The 17828-nt window shown below is 30.9% G+C and overlaps 4 protein-coding genes and 1 long non-coding RNA gene across 6 annotated transcripts; 2 read left to right on the top strand and 3 right to left on the bottom strand.

Moving 5' to 3' along the window:
• Window positions 1–1524: 1524 nt before the first annotated feature.
• On the top strand, window positions 1525–2295 carry LOC130892761 (uncharacterized). Its single transcript, XM_057798360.1, has one exon. The coding sequence runs from the start codon at window positions 1540–1542 to the stop codon at window positions 2065–2067; it is 528 nt and encodes a 175-aa protein (XP_057654343.1). The 5' UTR covers window positions 1525–1539; the 3' UTR covers window positions 2068–2295.
• Window positions 2296–3807: 1512 nt separating this feature from the next.
• LOC130903515 (uncharacterized) lies at window positions 3808–7087 on the top strand. Its single transcript, XR_009060752.1, has 2 exons — window positions 3808–4881; window positions 5990–7087. It is a non-coding gene; the product is annotated as an uncharacterized LOC130903515 (long non-coding RNA).
• LOC130903498 (serine/threonine-protein phosphatase 2A activator-like) lies at window positions 5511–9514 on the bottom strand. Of its 2 annotated transcripts, XM_057815640.1 has the most exons (8): window positions 8773–9514; window positions 8440–8617; window positions 8292–8380; window positions 7982–8188; window positions 7463–7680; window positions 6509–6633; window positions 6239–6447; window positions 5511–6179 (listed from the first exon to the last, which is right to left on the bottom strand). In XM_057815640.1, the coding sequence occupies exons 2-8, from the start codon at window positions 8453–8455 to the stop codon at window positions 5625–5627; spliced, it is 1419 nt and encodes a 472-aa protein (XP_057671623.1). In that variant the 5' UTR covers window positions 8456–8617; window positions 8773–9514; the 3' UTR covers window positions 5511–5624. The 2 variants fall into 2 exon arrangements, with proteins under 2 accessions (XP_057671623.1, XP_057671614.1); XM_057815631.1 differs by lacking the exon at window positions 8773–9514 and having other exon boundaries at window positions 8440–8641.
• LOC130903510 (serine/threonine-protein phosphatase 2A activator-like) lies at window positions 8632–11448 on the bottom strand. The gene is made up of 8 exons (XM_057815652.1): window positions 11193–11448; window positions 11049–11137; window positions 10786–10992; window positions 10517–10734; window positions 10328–10452; window positions 10065–10273; window positions 9659–10011; window positions 8632–9514 (listed from the first exon to the last, which is right to left on the bottom strand). Exons 1-8 carry the CDS (start codon window positions 11221–11223, stop codon window positions 9454–9456), a joined length of 1293 nt encoding a protein of 430 aa, XP_057671635.1. The 5' UTR covers window positions 11224–11448; the 3' UTR covers window positions 8632–9453.
• Window positions 11449–12629: 1181 nt separating this feature from the next.
• Window positions 12630–16577, bottom strand: LOC130902457 (6-phosphogluconate dehydrogenase, decarboxylating). Its single transcript, XM_057814621.1, has 6 exons — window positions 16289–16577; window positions 15295–15677; window positions 14790–15134; window positions 13864–14132; window positions 12965–13202; window positions 12630–12893 (listed from the first exon to the last, which is right to left on the bottom strand). The coding sequence occupies exons 1-6, from the start codon at window positions 16294–16296 to the stop codon at window positions 12691–12693; spliced, it is 1446 nt and encodes a 481-aa protein (XP_057670604.1). The 5' UTR covers window positions 16297–16577; the 3' UTR covers window positions 12630–12690.
• Window positions 16578–17828: the final 1251 nt, after the last annotated feature.

Genomic DNA, 17828 nt, shown 5'->3' with positions numbered 1-17828 from the left:
ATTGATAAAAGTATTTATGTTCAAATTCCTATGTGCTTGTGTGTGCTCTGTAAAATTTGAATATTACGTCACCAGTAGATTGTTTTCGACAAAATTTATAGTAACTTGAAATTATTTCAATTTCATGAAAATGTAAATTAAAAACTTGTTAACAAAGGTGTGAAGGTCAATATAATGATTAAGATATTGAAACTGGTTACATAAAAAAATACCAAAAAAACTTAATTATTATTTTAGAAAATTTCAAAAACTCAATTTATTTAATTTAGTTAATAGTTGAAGGAAGGCCCTTAATCTGAAGATTTTCAGTTCAAGAATCCACTCCTGAACCATATGAACCAAAAGAATGCAAATCAATCTACCAGATATTTTTACTGGAATAATTTATTTCAGAATGGAAAATGTTATTTCGTTGTAAAAACACTATAATGCATGGGCGTAGCCAGGATTCAAAACAGGGGGGGACAAACCATGGTCATGATCCATGGGATAAAAAGAAAAGGCAAATGAAAACAAAACTTTTCAAGATTTTAATTATACTTAAATTGAAGTAATAACATGTTTCTTGGGTATAAACTAAATTTATCCAAAACTTTTTTCCTTATGCAGTCCTGATTTTCCTTCAAAAATTTTCGATGTACACTCATCAAACCCAACCCAGTGAGTCTATCATCACCCTTTGTACTCCTGATCCAGGTTTTCATCCTTCGTAAGGTACTGAACGATCTTTCCACAGTAGCAGTAGTGGATGGGAAAGCACGCGCCTTGTTGCAGGAAAAAAAACATCAGCTTCCTCCAAAAGTGCAGCCACTTCAATGTCCTTTAATTCGTCTTCTGCTAAATTCTTTTTCTTCCACATATTGTACCATTGCAGGGACATCACCCAACTCATAAGATGCCGTGAAAGATTCTGCATAATTCTTGAAATCTTTTGAAGCCATTCTGAGCATGCTTGAAGGATGAAGATAAGTTAAAGCAGAAGCAGGTGTATTTTCGTCGGAGAATTTGATTCAATCAAACACTTCTTTTCATCTAATTCTGATGTGGGACAATTCTGGTGTGCAGGACCACAACAACAAAGAAATTATATAAAACAGATAACAAAAATACATGCAGAGCAGAAAAATATGTATATTTTTTGTTAATTAAATTATTTAATTCTTCTTTCAGTGGGGGGGCAGTTGCCTCTCGCTGTCTACGCCCATGCTATAATGGAAATAATTTGGGAAACAACAGTTTTGCATTGGGATTTATGAATGGACTATAACTTTTGTTCTCATCAAATTTTATTGAATAAAACTTAATATAATTTATAAATTTTAATTAGAATCGAGTGGTATTATTTCAATAGTGAACCTTCAAACACGATAAAAGCATTACCGTTAAAGGTGATTCCCTGTAGATACAGTATCCTCGTTCTCTGACCGCCAGTTATCTAATGATACGGTGAATAACCGTTGCATCGCTTAAAACCATCGCACCACGAACGTCGCGATCATTCAATAAATTTTTTTCGATAGATAAACAACTTTTAAAAATATGGTTGTACCGATAGAGCGCGTGCGACTCTCCAAGCCCAAACAATACGTCGGTAACAATTTAACATTAAACATAAATGAAAACGAAAGTACTATAATGCTTACCGGAAACAACTGCAAAGTTACTTTAGGAGAAAATCATGGGGACGTTCTAATAGTGGGAAATAATTGTGAACTGATAGTTTTAAAAGGCAGTGGAAATATCAAATACGTTGGAAATTGTGGAAAAATCGTACTTGGTTCAGGTGTTTCTTCTAAAAATGTAGACTATATAGGAAACGAAGGAAACGTGACTTCTGTAAGTGATTTTACAGAAAATACCAGTGCTAAAGTTAATAAAAAAACTAATAAATTTATAAACATTGGCAACGTTAAAACAGTTCGTATAAATAGTGAAACTCGAGGTAAAAGTACTTTTAAACCCTTGAATATAAAAAACGTTAATATGGTTAGCGTGACGTCAGCATTGCATGTTCCTGAAAATTTTGAAATACCTCTACCTATGGTACGAGGACGAACCAAAAAGTGACTACTTCACCACTGCATCAGTGTATCGTTATATATCATCAGTATTAACTTGTCTTTATTCGAAAGACGTACTCTCTTGCCGATAAGTTTCCTAAATAAGCCAAAGTAGTATTTTAATTCTGTATAAGTTTATTTATTTTCTATATTAAAATATCATATTATTGTTTTATTTTTGACGTTTTACGTTCCGTTTAAATAGAACAATATTTAAATAAATTATTAAAATGTATCCATATAGTCTGTAGTTTTTTTTAAGTCAATAATATCGTAGCACGGTAAGTTAATCAAGCGTTGTTGAAACCATTGATTAATCACGGAACATTAGTTACACATGGTGATTACGTAATCAAACTAACAATTGTGGCAACACTGAAGATTACACAGAAATGTAAGATTCTATAGTTGTTTGCACTATCCTTTATCTATGGTTGTTTGTCATAGGTATGTATCGAAACTGTTGTTATGAAGTTTCTCATGTCGCTTTTAACAATATTTGCTGATTTTTCAGAAAGAAAATATTCAAATAATAAAAGGTTATTAGTTAAAAATATTCACATATCATCGAAAATAAAAAACCGATAGCAATATCAAAAGAAAAACATCCGCAGCCTGTAAATTGTATACAAATACAAAAGAAATTCAAAGATCAAGGCTTCATGACCTGAATTGTAGTTAACCAACCGGAATCAGATGATAAGATGATTGGTAGTTAACCACTCGCCAGGGCCGGATTAAGCTAGAGGCTTGGAGTGGCTATAGCCCCGAGCTCCAGGTCCAAGAGTGCCATTATTTGGAAAACATTCTGTAAATCTAACGTATTGATATTTTTTTTTCAATTTTTCCGGGTTTCCGAATTCCTTGAGGTGGCTCCTTCATTATTTTAACCCTGGGCCTTATAAATCTTAATCCGGCCCTGCTACTCGCTAAACTTGTGTTATTATATGATACTAATGTTCAAAAAAAGCTAGGAGTTAACCTATTAGGCTACAACCCACCCTTAGTTTATCAAAAAACCACCCCAAAGGGCACAAAATAATGCACTGAACTAAGTAATCCACAGCCATATAATAAGATATTTTCTTATTAAAGGGCGTTTCGTAAACTATGATCTAAAGTCATCTGATTGTGGATCCCAACTCAGAACCAGACTTTGATCACAGTTTTCGCGATTATTCTTCCATATTTATTTAGTTTTATAATAGATTTTAAATGTTTGATTATTGTTATTGAGTAGTAATCAACGATTTACGCACTCATACGAACTTCGCACTAAAGTTTAATATTAATAAGCTATTTTTATGCTGAAATGTCGAAAAGTACAAAAACCGAAACCTCAGTAACCTACGAATGACGCTACTCATGAAAATTAATAGTAGACAGCCATTTGAGGGATATAAATTCAAAACAAAGTTCAACAAACCATAGACAAATGAAACAACCTGTTAGCTGCTAGCATTTACCCACTGGTCTACCAGGTTACATTCAGATCATGATGATACGAATGTATTAGTTTTTATCGCAGAAATATCCAGATTTAGTTAACCGAAAAAGGGTTCACTCACAAATAGTGCTCAGAATTTTTAACTTTCTTGTCGTACGATTATTTTGACATTTGACACTTACGTTATTTATTATACACCCTCTATAATTATTATTCTGATAATTTTGGTATAATATAGCATAAATATTAAGAATTGATTAATAAGATTTATTTTACTCATTGATTTTACAAAAGGTATACTAAATTTTCAGCGTCCGTTTTTTAAACAAGTTATATGGTCAAATTCAAGTCATAAATCCAATTAGATATTTCTCTGACTCGATTATTTTAACGTAGTTCCCCGCATGATGACATCACAACATGAACAATTTGAAAATAATAACAATAGGATAGTTTATCTTATAAAATACCATTTATCAATTATTGATCTTGCTAATCCAGACAAATGATGTTAATTATGAAAAAATATGCTGAAGTATGTAAACAATTTGAGTAATAACAATACAATAAGAATCCAAAGATACGTTTAACGAAGAGTGTATGAAGATTGACAATTACTTTTTCCAGTACAACAAAGAATATAAGTTGATGTACAGAGAAAAGAATGTATAAAATAAGAAAAATACAAAAAAGTGTGATAGATGATAGATAGTAGGAAGAAAAAGCTATAACTTCCGCAAGGAAAAAAATGATATACCTTTGTTTCCCAAATAAGATTGTAGCTTCAAGTTTTATTTTTTTCCCTCACTTAAATGTAAAAAACTGTGTATAACAACTGTTGTATTCATTACTCAACCTTATATACATGTAAAGCTTAGTTTATGCATCAAAAATCAAAACTAAATTGAATTTAACATTAAACTAAACTTTCTTGGTGGTTATTTTTTTTCGTTTATGCATAATTAATAGGATAAGCAGTATGGGTTCTTTTTGTCATATAAATGTGGAAAGCTCTAGATACTATCTATCAGTGTTCCATCGTCTAAAGGATATTGCTGACTTTCGACATTTTTTTGATATCAGTTTTGAAAATAAAACACCACGACGGAAATCGGGGCAATAATGCAAATATTATTTCCATTACCAAAGAACAAGGATGTTGTAAACAAAACAATACCACCAATACAGACTAACCTGACGTATTTTGTGCTCATAACACATAATTTGTTTTATATTTTTTGTTTCATTAGGAATGAAAACTTTACAATAGTAGCTAATTGGTTGGGTTATGAGCTATTGGACCCTATGAGCGTGTTGAAGTCATCTTCAATCATAGGACCTTTTCTACATGCCGAAGCAGTTTTTATCTTCCAGGTATTACGTGATTTTGTTATCCTTTGTACTTGCTCGATGTTAGTATTTTCCTCTCGTAAACCAAATTGATACTTTGGAATAGTAAAAGTATCAACTTATACACCAAATCAAAGAGTTGGGTCTCACTTTCATCCCAGGTTATCCATTGATAAATATGTTGACCGAATTACCCGCAGGCGGTACTATTGACACTTTAATAATCTCTACATTAGTTTCAGTTTATTAAATTATTGAAAGTGGGGTTCTCAGCTGCTGGTACTATTAGGAACAACTGTTTCCAAAAAAACTCCTTTAATATCAGAAACAAATATGAAAAAAATAAAAGGTTCAGTTCAACTACACGTCTAATTGAAAAATATGACAGCGTTTTTAAAACACAAGTTATATATTCAAAAAACGTAAATATTTTCACTGGATTTATATAAAACTTGATCGAGATTAATAGTCAGTTTAACATTGTTTTATAAATAAATCACATCATATTTTTCAATGAAATATTCATATTTTTCTTTTTAGATTATTATTATTATTATTATGAGTGTCTAATTGTTAATAAATAAAAATTATTAAAAGTTCAATATATGCAAAACTTTGTCCTTGAAGGGTTAAGATATTTAAAAGAATAAATACTGCAAAAACCTTTAATGAAATGTCCTTGTCTATTTATTGTTTCAAATTTTTACAAGATATTTTATGACATCTTCGATAGATGCTGGTTTTGATAATCATTTAATAGTTTCTGTTTAGGCACCAGCAAAATCTACGTTAACTTTAACCCGACGGTTTTTTTCAGGAGTGACTGGACTTACAATTATTTGTTCTCCTTTATTCTTTTCAATGCTATCAGTTGAAGGAGTATGGTTAAAAGTTTCATTTTTCATTATTTCTATCAATTCATCGTCAACTACTGTCGGTAAAGTCTGTTCTGTATCAGTATCAGCAGTAATTGTTTTGTCTGCGACTTCCTTAGTATCATCACTTGAAATTTCCTGTTCTGTTTCCCACGTAATATCTCTGACAGTATGCTCTATACTAACATGTTTCCCCTTGTCATCTCTTATACGTTTACTCGATTCAAGTCTAATATTTCTGCTTCTACTTTTTACAGAACCGTTTATAGAAGATATGGTTTTTCGAGAGGCCGATAGATCAGTTAAGAATTCCACATTTATTGTTGATCTGTGAACCTTTGAGAGACTAAATATTGGTCTGCGGACACTAGCCCAACGTTCAACGCGTTTTAGAGTGAAAATTGAACCAAAATACACGTGTTTTACTATAGAATAACGCAACAGAATCTAAAAAATATATAGAGGTTTAAATAAAATGATAACTAAAGGATACAACTTCTAGTTACCTGTGCTTGGTACATTCTAATAAGACTGGAATTGATTCCATACCATGAAGATACTCCACTCAGATTCCACAGTTGATTCGAATGTCTGTTAAAAGAGTCTATTTTTATTCTATTAGTGAATTGGATACAACTTAGGAACATATATTGCGATGAATGGCGTTTAACAGTAGCTCTTTTTAGATAACACGTTGGATTAAGTTCAGTATTACCTAAAATAACGAAGAAAAAATTATCATCACTATAAAACATACCCCATTTTGTTGTACATACCGACTAGCTGTGAACTACCCCATATAAAAGCAACAAACTGGTAATCATTCAAATTCCAAGTTTTGTTACCACCAAGAGAAGTCATTTTATAAGTTTTTTGTAGTTTTTGAGCAACATATAAATATCTAAAAATGACAAATTCATTATTACCTAGTCAACATAGCAGAAATTTGCGTGCCAGATTACAGTATTGGGGTTAGTTCTCCATGCAATGTATGCAGTCTTACCTAACAGAATGTTTCTAAATTCGTGCGCTAAAATTCAGGATGTGATTTTGAGTTTTCGTTACTTTTTTCCAAATTTTAGTTTGAAATAAATTAGGGTTAAATTAGCAAACCTTTTTTTCGAGATTTAGTTGTATAAAATGAAAATATTTCTTGAAATATCTACATTATTCAGAATAATCTAGATTTGGAATGATTTACAGATATTTTAGGTTGTTTCAAAATTCAATCAGAAATATTTACTGATGGTCGCACATTAGTTTCGGCTTGGATTATTACTTTGTGCAATTAGTATTTTCACATAACGAATAAATTGTTATCGAATTTATTATATTCATTAAATGTTTATCAATTATTCCGCTTTTTCTTTCCTACATCAATACTTTTATCTTCATTTGTTCAAATTTAATTACCATTTCCTCCTTTGTACGGGTAGCCGTCATGTTTTTAAACTAGGCCTGTACACTCCTACTCTGTTCCATAAAATGTCACCATAGAGTATGCACGAAAAAATATGTCGAATATATATATATATATATATATATATATATATATATATATATATATATATATATATATATATATATATATATATATATATATCTTCATTCCACAACAAAAACTGATTAATGATTGGGATACTGCCTGGTAGCAGTGTTCTTCTACATAACACATGCGATTTTATGGTAATAAGTGAGTTAAATCATTTAATAAAGATATGTACTATCACCTTGCAAATACTTTGCAGGCTGTAGCAGGAGCATCTTTAATTTTCAAAAATCCAATTTTGAAAAGACTGCATAAAAACATCAAGAAAGACATTTCGTGACCACTACCATAAGCACATCTGACTGAATTACCAAAGCCTTCAATTAAGTACACCATTATTTCTGGTAGTGCTCGAAAATATATTGACGGAACTATCTCTCTCAACAGTGGAACAGAATTCTAAAAAAAAAAAATAACTATTAAAATAATATATTTAAGCAGAGAATCTGATAATTGAAGACCTTGTTAAGTAGAAAAATGAATCATTCTATGGAATAGAGATTCTGTGTATCTGAGTAAAAATAATTGGAAATTCCATCGAATGGATAATAAATGGAAGCAACTTTAGATGGAACTTTTAATATCTTGAAATGTGAAATGCTAGAAAATCTATTCTGTAATTTAAATCACAGATTACTGTGTACTATTATAAACATTTTATCTATACAGAACCAGTGTTTATCTGATAACTAATACTTACATCTCTAAGTCTACGATACCATCTCCTGAATGCCCGATGATACGATTTTGGTTCATATTCATCTACACCAATTTCATCAATCCAATCTTCTATAATATCTAAAATTCCGCAAAGCCCCTCTATCTCTGGCGAAGCATTAGCGCTACCTTGTTCATTTGATTTGCCTTTGATTACATCATTTATAAAGTATACAAATCCTAAATATTCCTAAAATAAAATATCCTTTGTACCCACTAGTGTCGTTGTAGTTACAGTTACAGTGCAAGTTACATAAACAATGTCAGCAATTTTGAGAACATTAGTAACTTACGTAGTATGTTTCTGACCTCCTCCAAAACATCATTTGATCAGTAGTTTGAATCAATTTGCTGGGTATGATGTAAGAATGATTATCGTTCCCTTCAAAATTTTATGGATATCAATATATCATGTGATCTTAAATTTTAAACTTATATTACCTGAACTATTCTGCATTATTTGGTTTTAAAATACACTTGATCAACAAATTATTTCAACCTTGTATGGAATGTATTATAGAGATGACAGCAGACACTGACATTTTTCTTTCATTAAATTCACTTATACTCAGGTAGTGAACTACTTGAATAAACTTTCCATATGATATATTTGCTTACACTATAAAAAGTTAGTACTTAGGAACATTTTTCTATTTTTGATACTTTTCCTATAATCTATATATCACAAATTACAGGTTTTTGAAAATTTGCGGTTTATTTCACTTTTAATACAGCTTTTAAAAATCTAATGTTACTTGCCAAGCCAATACTTACAAAATATCACATTTTTGAATTACGTAAAATTATGTACCATTTTTGTCAAAGGATAATAACTTTCTAGATGCGTCAAAAATACATTTTCATCTCATACTGAACAAATTGTTTACTATTACACCAACACTCACAATTTGAATACCTAGTACATGGAACCACATATGAATCAGGTCTTCGAGAATATAAATTTGAAGTTTTAACTAATATTCTAAAACTCTCAATGCAGATGTTGTATATTTTGCTAATCACATTGTATCTATGGGATGTGATAAGTAATGGAGTATTTGTTATAATATTCATTTTCTTCACAATCCAGACATGTTTTCCCAGCTCTCAGTTCGGATTTTATATAATCAACAGTTCATTGTAATATATACAAGTAGAACTTTTTCTCAAATATTTTGTTATCATTTTTATTTCAGAAATAGTTTTTAACTTTATTAATGATATAGTCATACTGCTTCATTAGAAACCCCATTATTCATGAAGTATGTATGTAGATATGTTTACGTAGTTTTTTAAATCCTATATATAACTAAAATGTGTATACCAATTATACATTTTTTGATTAACTGGTATGAATTTAAAGTGTCTTATAGATTAGAATTCTATGTGGAAGTTAAAACTTTTCGTTTCGCCTTAAAAAACTCCAAAATGCTCACCTACATTCCCATTTATAGCCTACCCTATCAAAGGAGAAAACATTCTTGATACCCCTTTTAAAATGTTTGAAAGTTTGCCCCTAAAAAAAATAAATCAAATATATAATAATGTATATATTACTTCATTACATTGTATATAGCATAAATAAATAAATAAATTTATATATATTTCAATTACATATGCATAATTATCTTTTAATTTCAAACAAATTTGAAAAATTTACTTTTTATCATCTCCTTTATCATTTATAAAGTCACTAGATAATTTCGAAGTTGTACTTGATTCAGCTACAACTGAAGGTACTTTAAAAGTAGAACTCCCTTTATCTTTACTTTCAGTGATATTTTGACAAGTTGCAGCATCACTAGAATCCACTTTTTCATAAGCACTGTTTTGTGAAGATGTCACTGCAGTAGAAATCATAGGTTTGAGATTGCAGTAGTTCATTTTTGAAGGTAGCTGGTTCAAAGCATAGAAGCTGCTCTTTAGAGGACTAGCTACTGGAACTGTGAATGGTTTCAAGGTAAATATCGAACCAAAGTATATGTGTTGAACTAGTGGAAATTTGGCCAAAACCTATGAAACATCAACATAAACTAATATTGAAATGTCTTTTGAAACAAACTTACTTCATCCTTGTACATTTTTAAAAGACCAGTATTAATTTTTGACCAGCTAGATACAGCACTGATGCTCCAAAGTTGATTAGAATGTTCAGGAAATGGTCCAGTCTTCACACTATTGATGTACTGAATGCAACTAAGAAACATATACTCATTTGCATATTTATCCACTATATTTGGATTTAGAAAACAGGTAGTTTCCCAACAACCAGTTTCTAAAAAATATAGAGTTGAATAAGACCACGATAAAAAAGAATACATCTGCTAACCCATGAATTGAGAGCTGCCCCATATAAAAGGTACAAATTGATAGTCATCTAAACTCCAAACACCACGACTTCCAGCTGGTTCCATATGATAAGTTATTTGAAGTTTTCTTACTAACTCCAAATACCTGAAGTTATTACAAATATATTATTTCAGCAGTTGAATAAATATATACTGTTTGCTGCACAAACCTTACAAATACTTTACAAGCAATAGCCACTTGATCATTAATTTGTAAATAACCAATTTTGAAGAGGGCACATAAAAACAAGAGGAAAGAGAGTTCATGCCCTGTTCCATAATCAATTCTAGTAGAATTTCCAAACCCTTCTATCAAGTAAATTTTTATTTCTATTATTGATTTGTGTAAAGGTTCCGGTAACAGATTTTGTAATAGTTGTGAGATTTCCTAAAACATAGAAAGATGTTAAACGTAATTCTTATTTGTTCAAGTTTATACCCCTTCAAGTCTTGAATGCCATTTTCTGTATGCTTGATTACCAAACCGTTGAGGTTGGTTTATTGGAGGAATTTCATCTATCCATTTATCAAGAACTTCCAGCAGCTCACAAATTTTATTAACAGATTCTGAAGCATTTTTACTGCCTGCTGAATTACTCTTGGCCTTGATAGAAATATTGACGGTACAGATAAACCCGAAAAATTCCTAAAATATAGTATGTTTATAATAATTGAAATATATAGATAATATGAGCTATTTACCTTGTATGCTTCTGATTTTTCCCAACGTTGCATATCTCCAATATTTTTAACCATTTTACTTGCCTTAATGTATTCGTGATCCGCTGGGACTGTAACATTTAATTAGTTATTCTGTTGAAAGCGAAAAATGAAGTTATGACTTACTTAGGCCATTGTTTTCATGCCCATTCGCCATAACTTCTCAAGCTTCGGAAAAAAATTCAAAAAAAAATTCAAAAGTTAACCTTAAAATCAATAAGACAGATAAAATGACATTATCCTGTGGCTACGTTCCACTTATAACGCCTTTTGACACGTTTCACAAAGAACCTGTGGTAGTTTCGTACGATAGCTCAAGAGGTGGGTCGAAGTGAGTGTTGAACGAATTAGAGGAATTTTGAAAACTCAAACTACACAGATTGCAACCGTCGAAAATGAGCCCTCGGGAAGAACACACCTTGTAGTCTTTACATCATGATTGCAACCATGAGAATCTATCTCATTATTTGATGCGGCATGGGATATTATAAGTACTTTTGACCCACCACCAAATATTTTATTTTTACGCAGAAGATATTTTGATTTTACTTTAATGTAAATGAGTTATGCATTCCATTAAAGAATTCAATAACTTACAAATTAAAAGATAACCTGGAATGCCCTCTGAACTTTTTCACATAGGACCTGTGCGATCTCACTAAAAATTATATATGACGTCACTATTGTCAACGTTACGATGCCGACAATATTCATTTTCTCACTCGTTCGCGACACTTTATTTACACTGCGCATGCTTGAGAATGCGCAGAACCGAGCTGGAACCTCGGAGGATAGAGAAATCGTTGGCAATCTGTCTTCCTTAATCGGAACAGCTTCCACTTATAGAAACTATCCATATAGAAGTATTACATATATGGTTGCGCTCACCTCGCATGTATAATCACAGAGCATACCAATGGTATGTTGTGTGTATAACTATTAGTGGGTCAGAGCTAGCGTTTATAGAGATGTTCCGGCAATCCTAATAATGAAGTCACTTTTTACAATCTTAAAACTGTTATTGCAACGGAGCTCTTCCCTTTTTGTCGAAAATGTACCATAATTCATATTGGATTAATTGTTACTTCACTTCATTATTATATTCTAAACGCACGTTTTCATCAAGTAGACATATTATTATAAACCTACAGCACTCAATTTGATTTCCCCTTATAACTTTTCTACAACACCCACGTTTTCGTTCAGCTAACGAACTCTAAATAATAAACTCTGTTTCTTTTCAAATGCAGATTCATAAATGTAATTTGAGCTATTATTGTCTTGAAGAGTAACTAATTCTTCGACAAAGCGTCATTGTATTGGAGTGAAATTAATCAAATAAAAAACTAGGACAAACTTCCAATTGAAAACCATAGCAATATATGAGAGATACCAAGACAATATTCAAATTACTGACCATACTGTTAATACCACTACATCAACACTAATAATTACACTACCTGATTTTTTTGAGCCGGATATGTACTATAGGAGGTCCAAGTAGTCAGTGAAATTATTGGTATTGTCGTAGTATATAACCAACAGTACCAAAAAATAACCGAAAACAGTAAATATTTTATTCAAAAACATGTAAGGTATACATTAAATAACAAATACAGACAATTCACGCATCGTATGTTGAAGCAGAAACGTTTCCTCCATGTCCAGTCCAATTGGTGTGAATGAAATTACCTTCTTGTCCCAATAATTCGTAAGTATGTGCTCCAAAGTAGTCTCTTTGAGCTTGAAGTAGGTTTGCTGGCAAACGCTCAGACCTGTAACCATCGTAGAAAGCCAAAGCGGTACTTAAAGCTGGTGTTGGAATGCCTAGAAATGAATAAACATAAACATAAAACACTTAATGCATAAGAGACGTCCTAAATGAAGATATTGGTTACCTATGTTGACAGCTGTAGATACAACATTCCTCCAACCAGTTTGAGCTTTGGTGATAGCATTTAGGAAAAAAGGATCTAATAATAACGATTTTAAATTGATGTCTTTGTCAAAAGCTTCTTTAATTTTTCCAAGGAATACTGATCTAATGATACAACCTCCTCTCCACATCAAGGCAATCGCTCCGTAATCAAGGTCCCAATTGTGTACTTTGGCTGCTTCTCTCAATAACATGAAACCCTGCAACAATACAAGTTTCAACATGACTTAGAATGTATAACAATTAGTTTATTTTTTTCTAAATTTGTTACCGTAAAATTCACAATAGTTCAGAATTACGATTTGAAGAAGTAAATGGTGAATATTATTTTTTTAAACATCTGCTAAACAGTTTGATGATGGAGTTACATACAACCACCTGCCATATCCTATGAGTTTTGATGAGTAAGTGAAGTTATTTTGTACTTTCGATTTATTTAGACTCGATTTTACTATAATCATTTCATTTTTGTATTTATATGATATGTAATAAGTGTTTACACCCCTTGAGAGGGCTGTATCGTATTGCTCAGTTTTAAAAAGGGGAATATTAAGCAGTACTCTAATCTTTGAATTAACTCTCTCGAAACTAATGTACTCATTTCTAGCCCTCTTATATATGAGTTAGATAAAAAAAATATCTCAATATACATATGAGAAGAAAATTCTGTATAATTTCGTAAGTAATAAGAAATTAACTAATCTATGTTTCTTTACACTATATTATATAATACTATTAGAACAACTCTTTACTTCCCTTTACTGACAAGATCAGATGCAATAATTTTTAAACAGAAGAGAGAATAAAAAATTTTAATAGAGTATTAATTAAATTTGGAATGTACATTAAATATCACCTTACTTGTGTATAAGATACAATTTTGGCAGCATAGAGTGCCTGTTCTAAATCATCTAGAAACTTCTTTTTATCCCCTGTAAATTTTATATTAGGTCCTTGAAGTTCAGTACTAGCATGCAATCTCTCTTTTTTAAGAGCCGAAAGACAACGACTGAACACAGCTTCTCCTATTAGAGTTACAGGAACGCCATAGTTAAGTGCTGATATGGCAGTCCATTTTCCTGTTCCTTTTTGACCAGCAGTGTCTCTAATTTTTGGAAGAAGATACTCCCCTGAAAATTTATCAAGAAATATAAGTTTTATAGAAATTAAAAACTTCTGAGGGGATTGAGACAGTATTACCATGCTTTAGTTCAAATTTAATGGATATATTTTTAGTTTAAACTACACACAAGATGTCTGTGGTTTCCCTGCAATCTAGTTGAGCCACATAAGCTGGCTCAACAAATTGCTGACCTTAGCAAAATATAGCTACAGCTATACCAACCACAAAATCTGATATGTAATCTTTCTATATGTTGTCAAGAGACTAGCATATGATCCTTTCAACTTTGGAATATACACAGGAAGATGAAATAAGACTATATCCTGTAATTATCTGGAAATCTAATGTTCTCAAAACTGTTAATCTTACTTATTATACTTAAAGATATCTATGCTATTATAATTTATATTGAAATCTGCCTTATCTTCAATAATATTCATCTATTTGTTTTAATTCAATATTTATATAAAAGATAATATTTTATAACTTCTAAGCAAATTACCAATGAAAATAAATGTAATGTTGAAAGTCGAGTTATAGAAAGTATTCTAAAAATCTTGTTTCTCTATTTACGACAAAAAAAATTACAATAATAATTCAAGATATAAAATTCCCATTTTCTAGTCCAGTAAATAATTTTTGTTTTAATCACACCACTACTTACCATCTGAACCTCTATATCGCAAAATATCTCTGGTAATTTCAATCAAGAAACTATCCAAAGCACCCTTGTTCCATTTTTCAAAAGTGTCTGCCATTTCTTCTTGATTAATACCAATTGCAGTCATTAAATGATAGACTTCTCCAATAAGCTGCATATCTCCATATTCTATACCATTGTGTACCATTTTAACAAAATGACCAGCACCATCACTTCCCACCCAATCACAACAAGGTTGACCATCGGCTTTAGCGGAGATACCTTGGAAGATATCTTTTATGTAAGGCCAAGCTTCTTTATTACCTCCAGGCATTAAACTAGGACCATAGCGAGCACCTTCTTCTCCACCTAGAAATACACGATGAGATATGTAATTGTATAAAATATGAATCAATTTAAACTACTACAAAATATTTTAATCCAAACAAAATTAGTAATATATTTGTACTTTTTTTCACTAAAAAATATTTCTGGATAATCTTCCAAAAATTTTTGCAAATAAAATTACCTGATACACCCGATCCAACAAATCGGATTCCTTTTTCTGATAATTCCTTAGTTCTTCTTTCACTGTCCTGATACTCAGAGTTTCCACCATCGATAATAATATCTCCTCTTTCTAAATGAGGAACAAGTTGGTTGATAAAATTGTCTACAGCATCTCCTGCTTTCACAAGTAACATTACCCTCCTGGGTGCTTTAAGTTTTGAACATAAGTCTTCAATAGATTCAGCTCCTATGATGCTTTTTCCTTTGGCTTCATTTGCAAGGAAATTGTGGACTTTTTCTATGGATCTGTTGAAGGCTACTACTGTGAAGCCATGATCTGCCATGTTAAGGATGAGATTTTGGCCCATGACGGCCAAACCAATTAAGCCAATGTCTCCTTTTCTAAATAATAATTTATACATTTGTAATTATTGCATGTTTTGTCAAATTATATTTATTGGAATTTGTTATTCAATTTTATAACTTCAAAATTCCATATTTTTTAAATATATAATCAATTAAAGCACTTGTAACTTGAAGGTCATCTTTTTAGAATTATTAGATTATATCTTCACAGTATGAAAAGTATATTTAAAAATTGATTAGTGAAATTTCATGTATCAATCTTATCCAATAGTAACTTAATATAACAAAAATCATCCGTTGTTTCAACTTTTTTTATTAATAACATTGGAGAAAGATTAAAGCAAAACGATCTCAACTGGGTTGAAAAAATTTTATCCCAGTGAATATGTATCAAGTAAAATCATATTTATATCCGAAAAAGGTTTAAGACTTTTTTAAATACGCAGTTAAAAATTCATGTGTCCTACTTATTCAATTTTTTACAATTCTGCATGTCAGTAACTAGAATGATTTGCAAAAAACTTAATTATGACATGTTACTTTCTATATCGTTAATAAAAGATGTGATTGAGAAAGAATTAGATAACTGGTTAATATCGATTAAAGGTCAACTCCAACAATTAAAAGAATTACAAGAAAAAACTTACTTTGCCATTATAAAACGACCTGTTGATCCAATAATGTTTGAAGGTTAGGTGTGCGTTAGTCCGGACGATTTATATCGTCACGTCGGCGATTAATGTAGTGATTTGATTATTGCAATACACAATTCATAACCAGGTTGGTTTTATCAAGCTATTCCCCTCTATTTTAAATGAACTGCTATTGGTAAGGAGTCACATTGAATTACTGAAGGTCAAGGAATTTCAGAAGAGAATCAAAATTTTGAATTTAACGTGTGATTGAAAGTACAACGCAACTTTTATACATTAATAATTAATTTTGGAACTCAGATATAAATGGATACCGTTTTATTAGAAAATCCTACTCTCTCTGTTTCAAATTAACGTTTATTTTATTATAACTAACATTCTTATTTATTTTTCTTCGAGCTACTTCTTTTTTGCAGTTTTATTTTTCAATTAATCTGGAGAGTGTTTGTTATTGGGTCCAGAACGAAAAATTTGAATTTTTGTACATATTTTACGCAGACTAAATATCAGGCAATTTCAATATAGTTTTGTTATGTGTGTTGCGTAATTTAAAGGCGGTTCTTCACTGAACAGACACAACCAAAAAAATGTAGTTGTAAAGGCAAACGGTCGTATTTTCTGTTGGCTGGGTTGATAAGAATTTTGGGAGTTACATTTTCGTCACAAAGTAACTGCCTTGTTCTGCAAGTAAGTGAGTGGAATGTACTTACTGTATTGTTTTTAATCAGTTAAAATACATTGAAGACATTTTTTCGGAATCATTTCCGTAAACACACCATAACAAGAAAAGTGGTATTATATGTATGACTGAATAAATAAACTTATAAAACAGGTGTTATACCAAATCTGACATATGTATCAAACTTGGCGTTAAAATTTTTTTGTGAAAGTATTAAATTTACAGTCAAGGTGCTAACAAGTACCATAAATAAAAGTGTACAATTCAATTCTACTTCAACTGCATTCAGTATTGATACAATTATTCAATTCATGTAAATTAACATAATTCAATTAATCCCAAACACATTTTTTCAAATCATTTGGAATCTGATTTTATTCGTACCAATTAAAATGCAATTTTCAGAATTCAGATTCAATTCTTACCAACTCAAAGTCAATCTTTACCACTTCAAATGAAATCTTTACTAATTTTAATTCAATGTTTAACAATTCGAAAAAATTCCACCGTTGCATAAAAATTTACTTCATTTCAATTCTTTGTAATCTAATTCAAAGCAGTTCATTACAATGCAATAATAATTCTTTTCTGAAGTCATAATGAATTAATCTCTTTGTGACTGTACCAACCAATTCTTCAGTTCTTAGACCCCCGTTTACAGTTTTTCGGAAATGATTACGAAAACTCATATTCAAAAGTTGATAAACAAGTGCACCTGCAAACCTCGCCTTCGGCTCGGTTTTTGACACTTTGCGCTCGGTTTGCAAGAGAGATCACTTTTTTTATTTTGGTTTGAAGCACTTTCACCTACCTTTTTCTATCACGAATTTTTTTCATTCTCTGACGTATACTTTG

This window comes from Diorhabda carinulata, chromosome 1 (genome assembly GCF_026250575.1).
Source record: "Diorhabda carinulata isolate Delta chromosome 1, icDioCari1.1, whole genome shotgun sequence".
Lineage (NCBI taxonomy): Eukaryota > Metazoa > Arthropoda > Insecta > Coleoptera > Chrysomelidae > Diorhabda > Diorhabda carinulata.
Note: the sequence above shows the minus strand (reverse complement) of the source record. Positions and strands in the feature narration are given on the sequence as shown.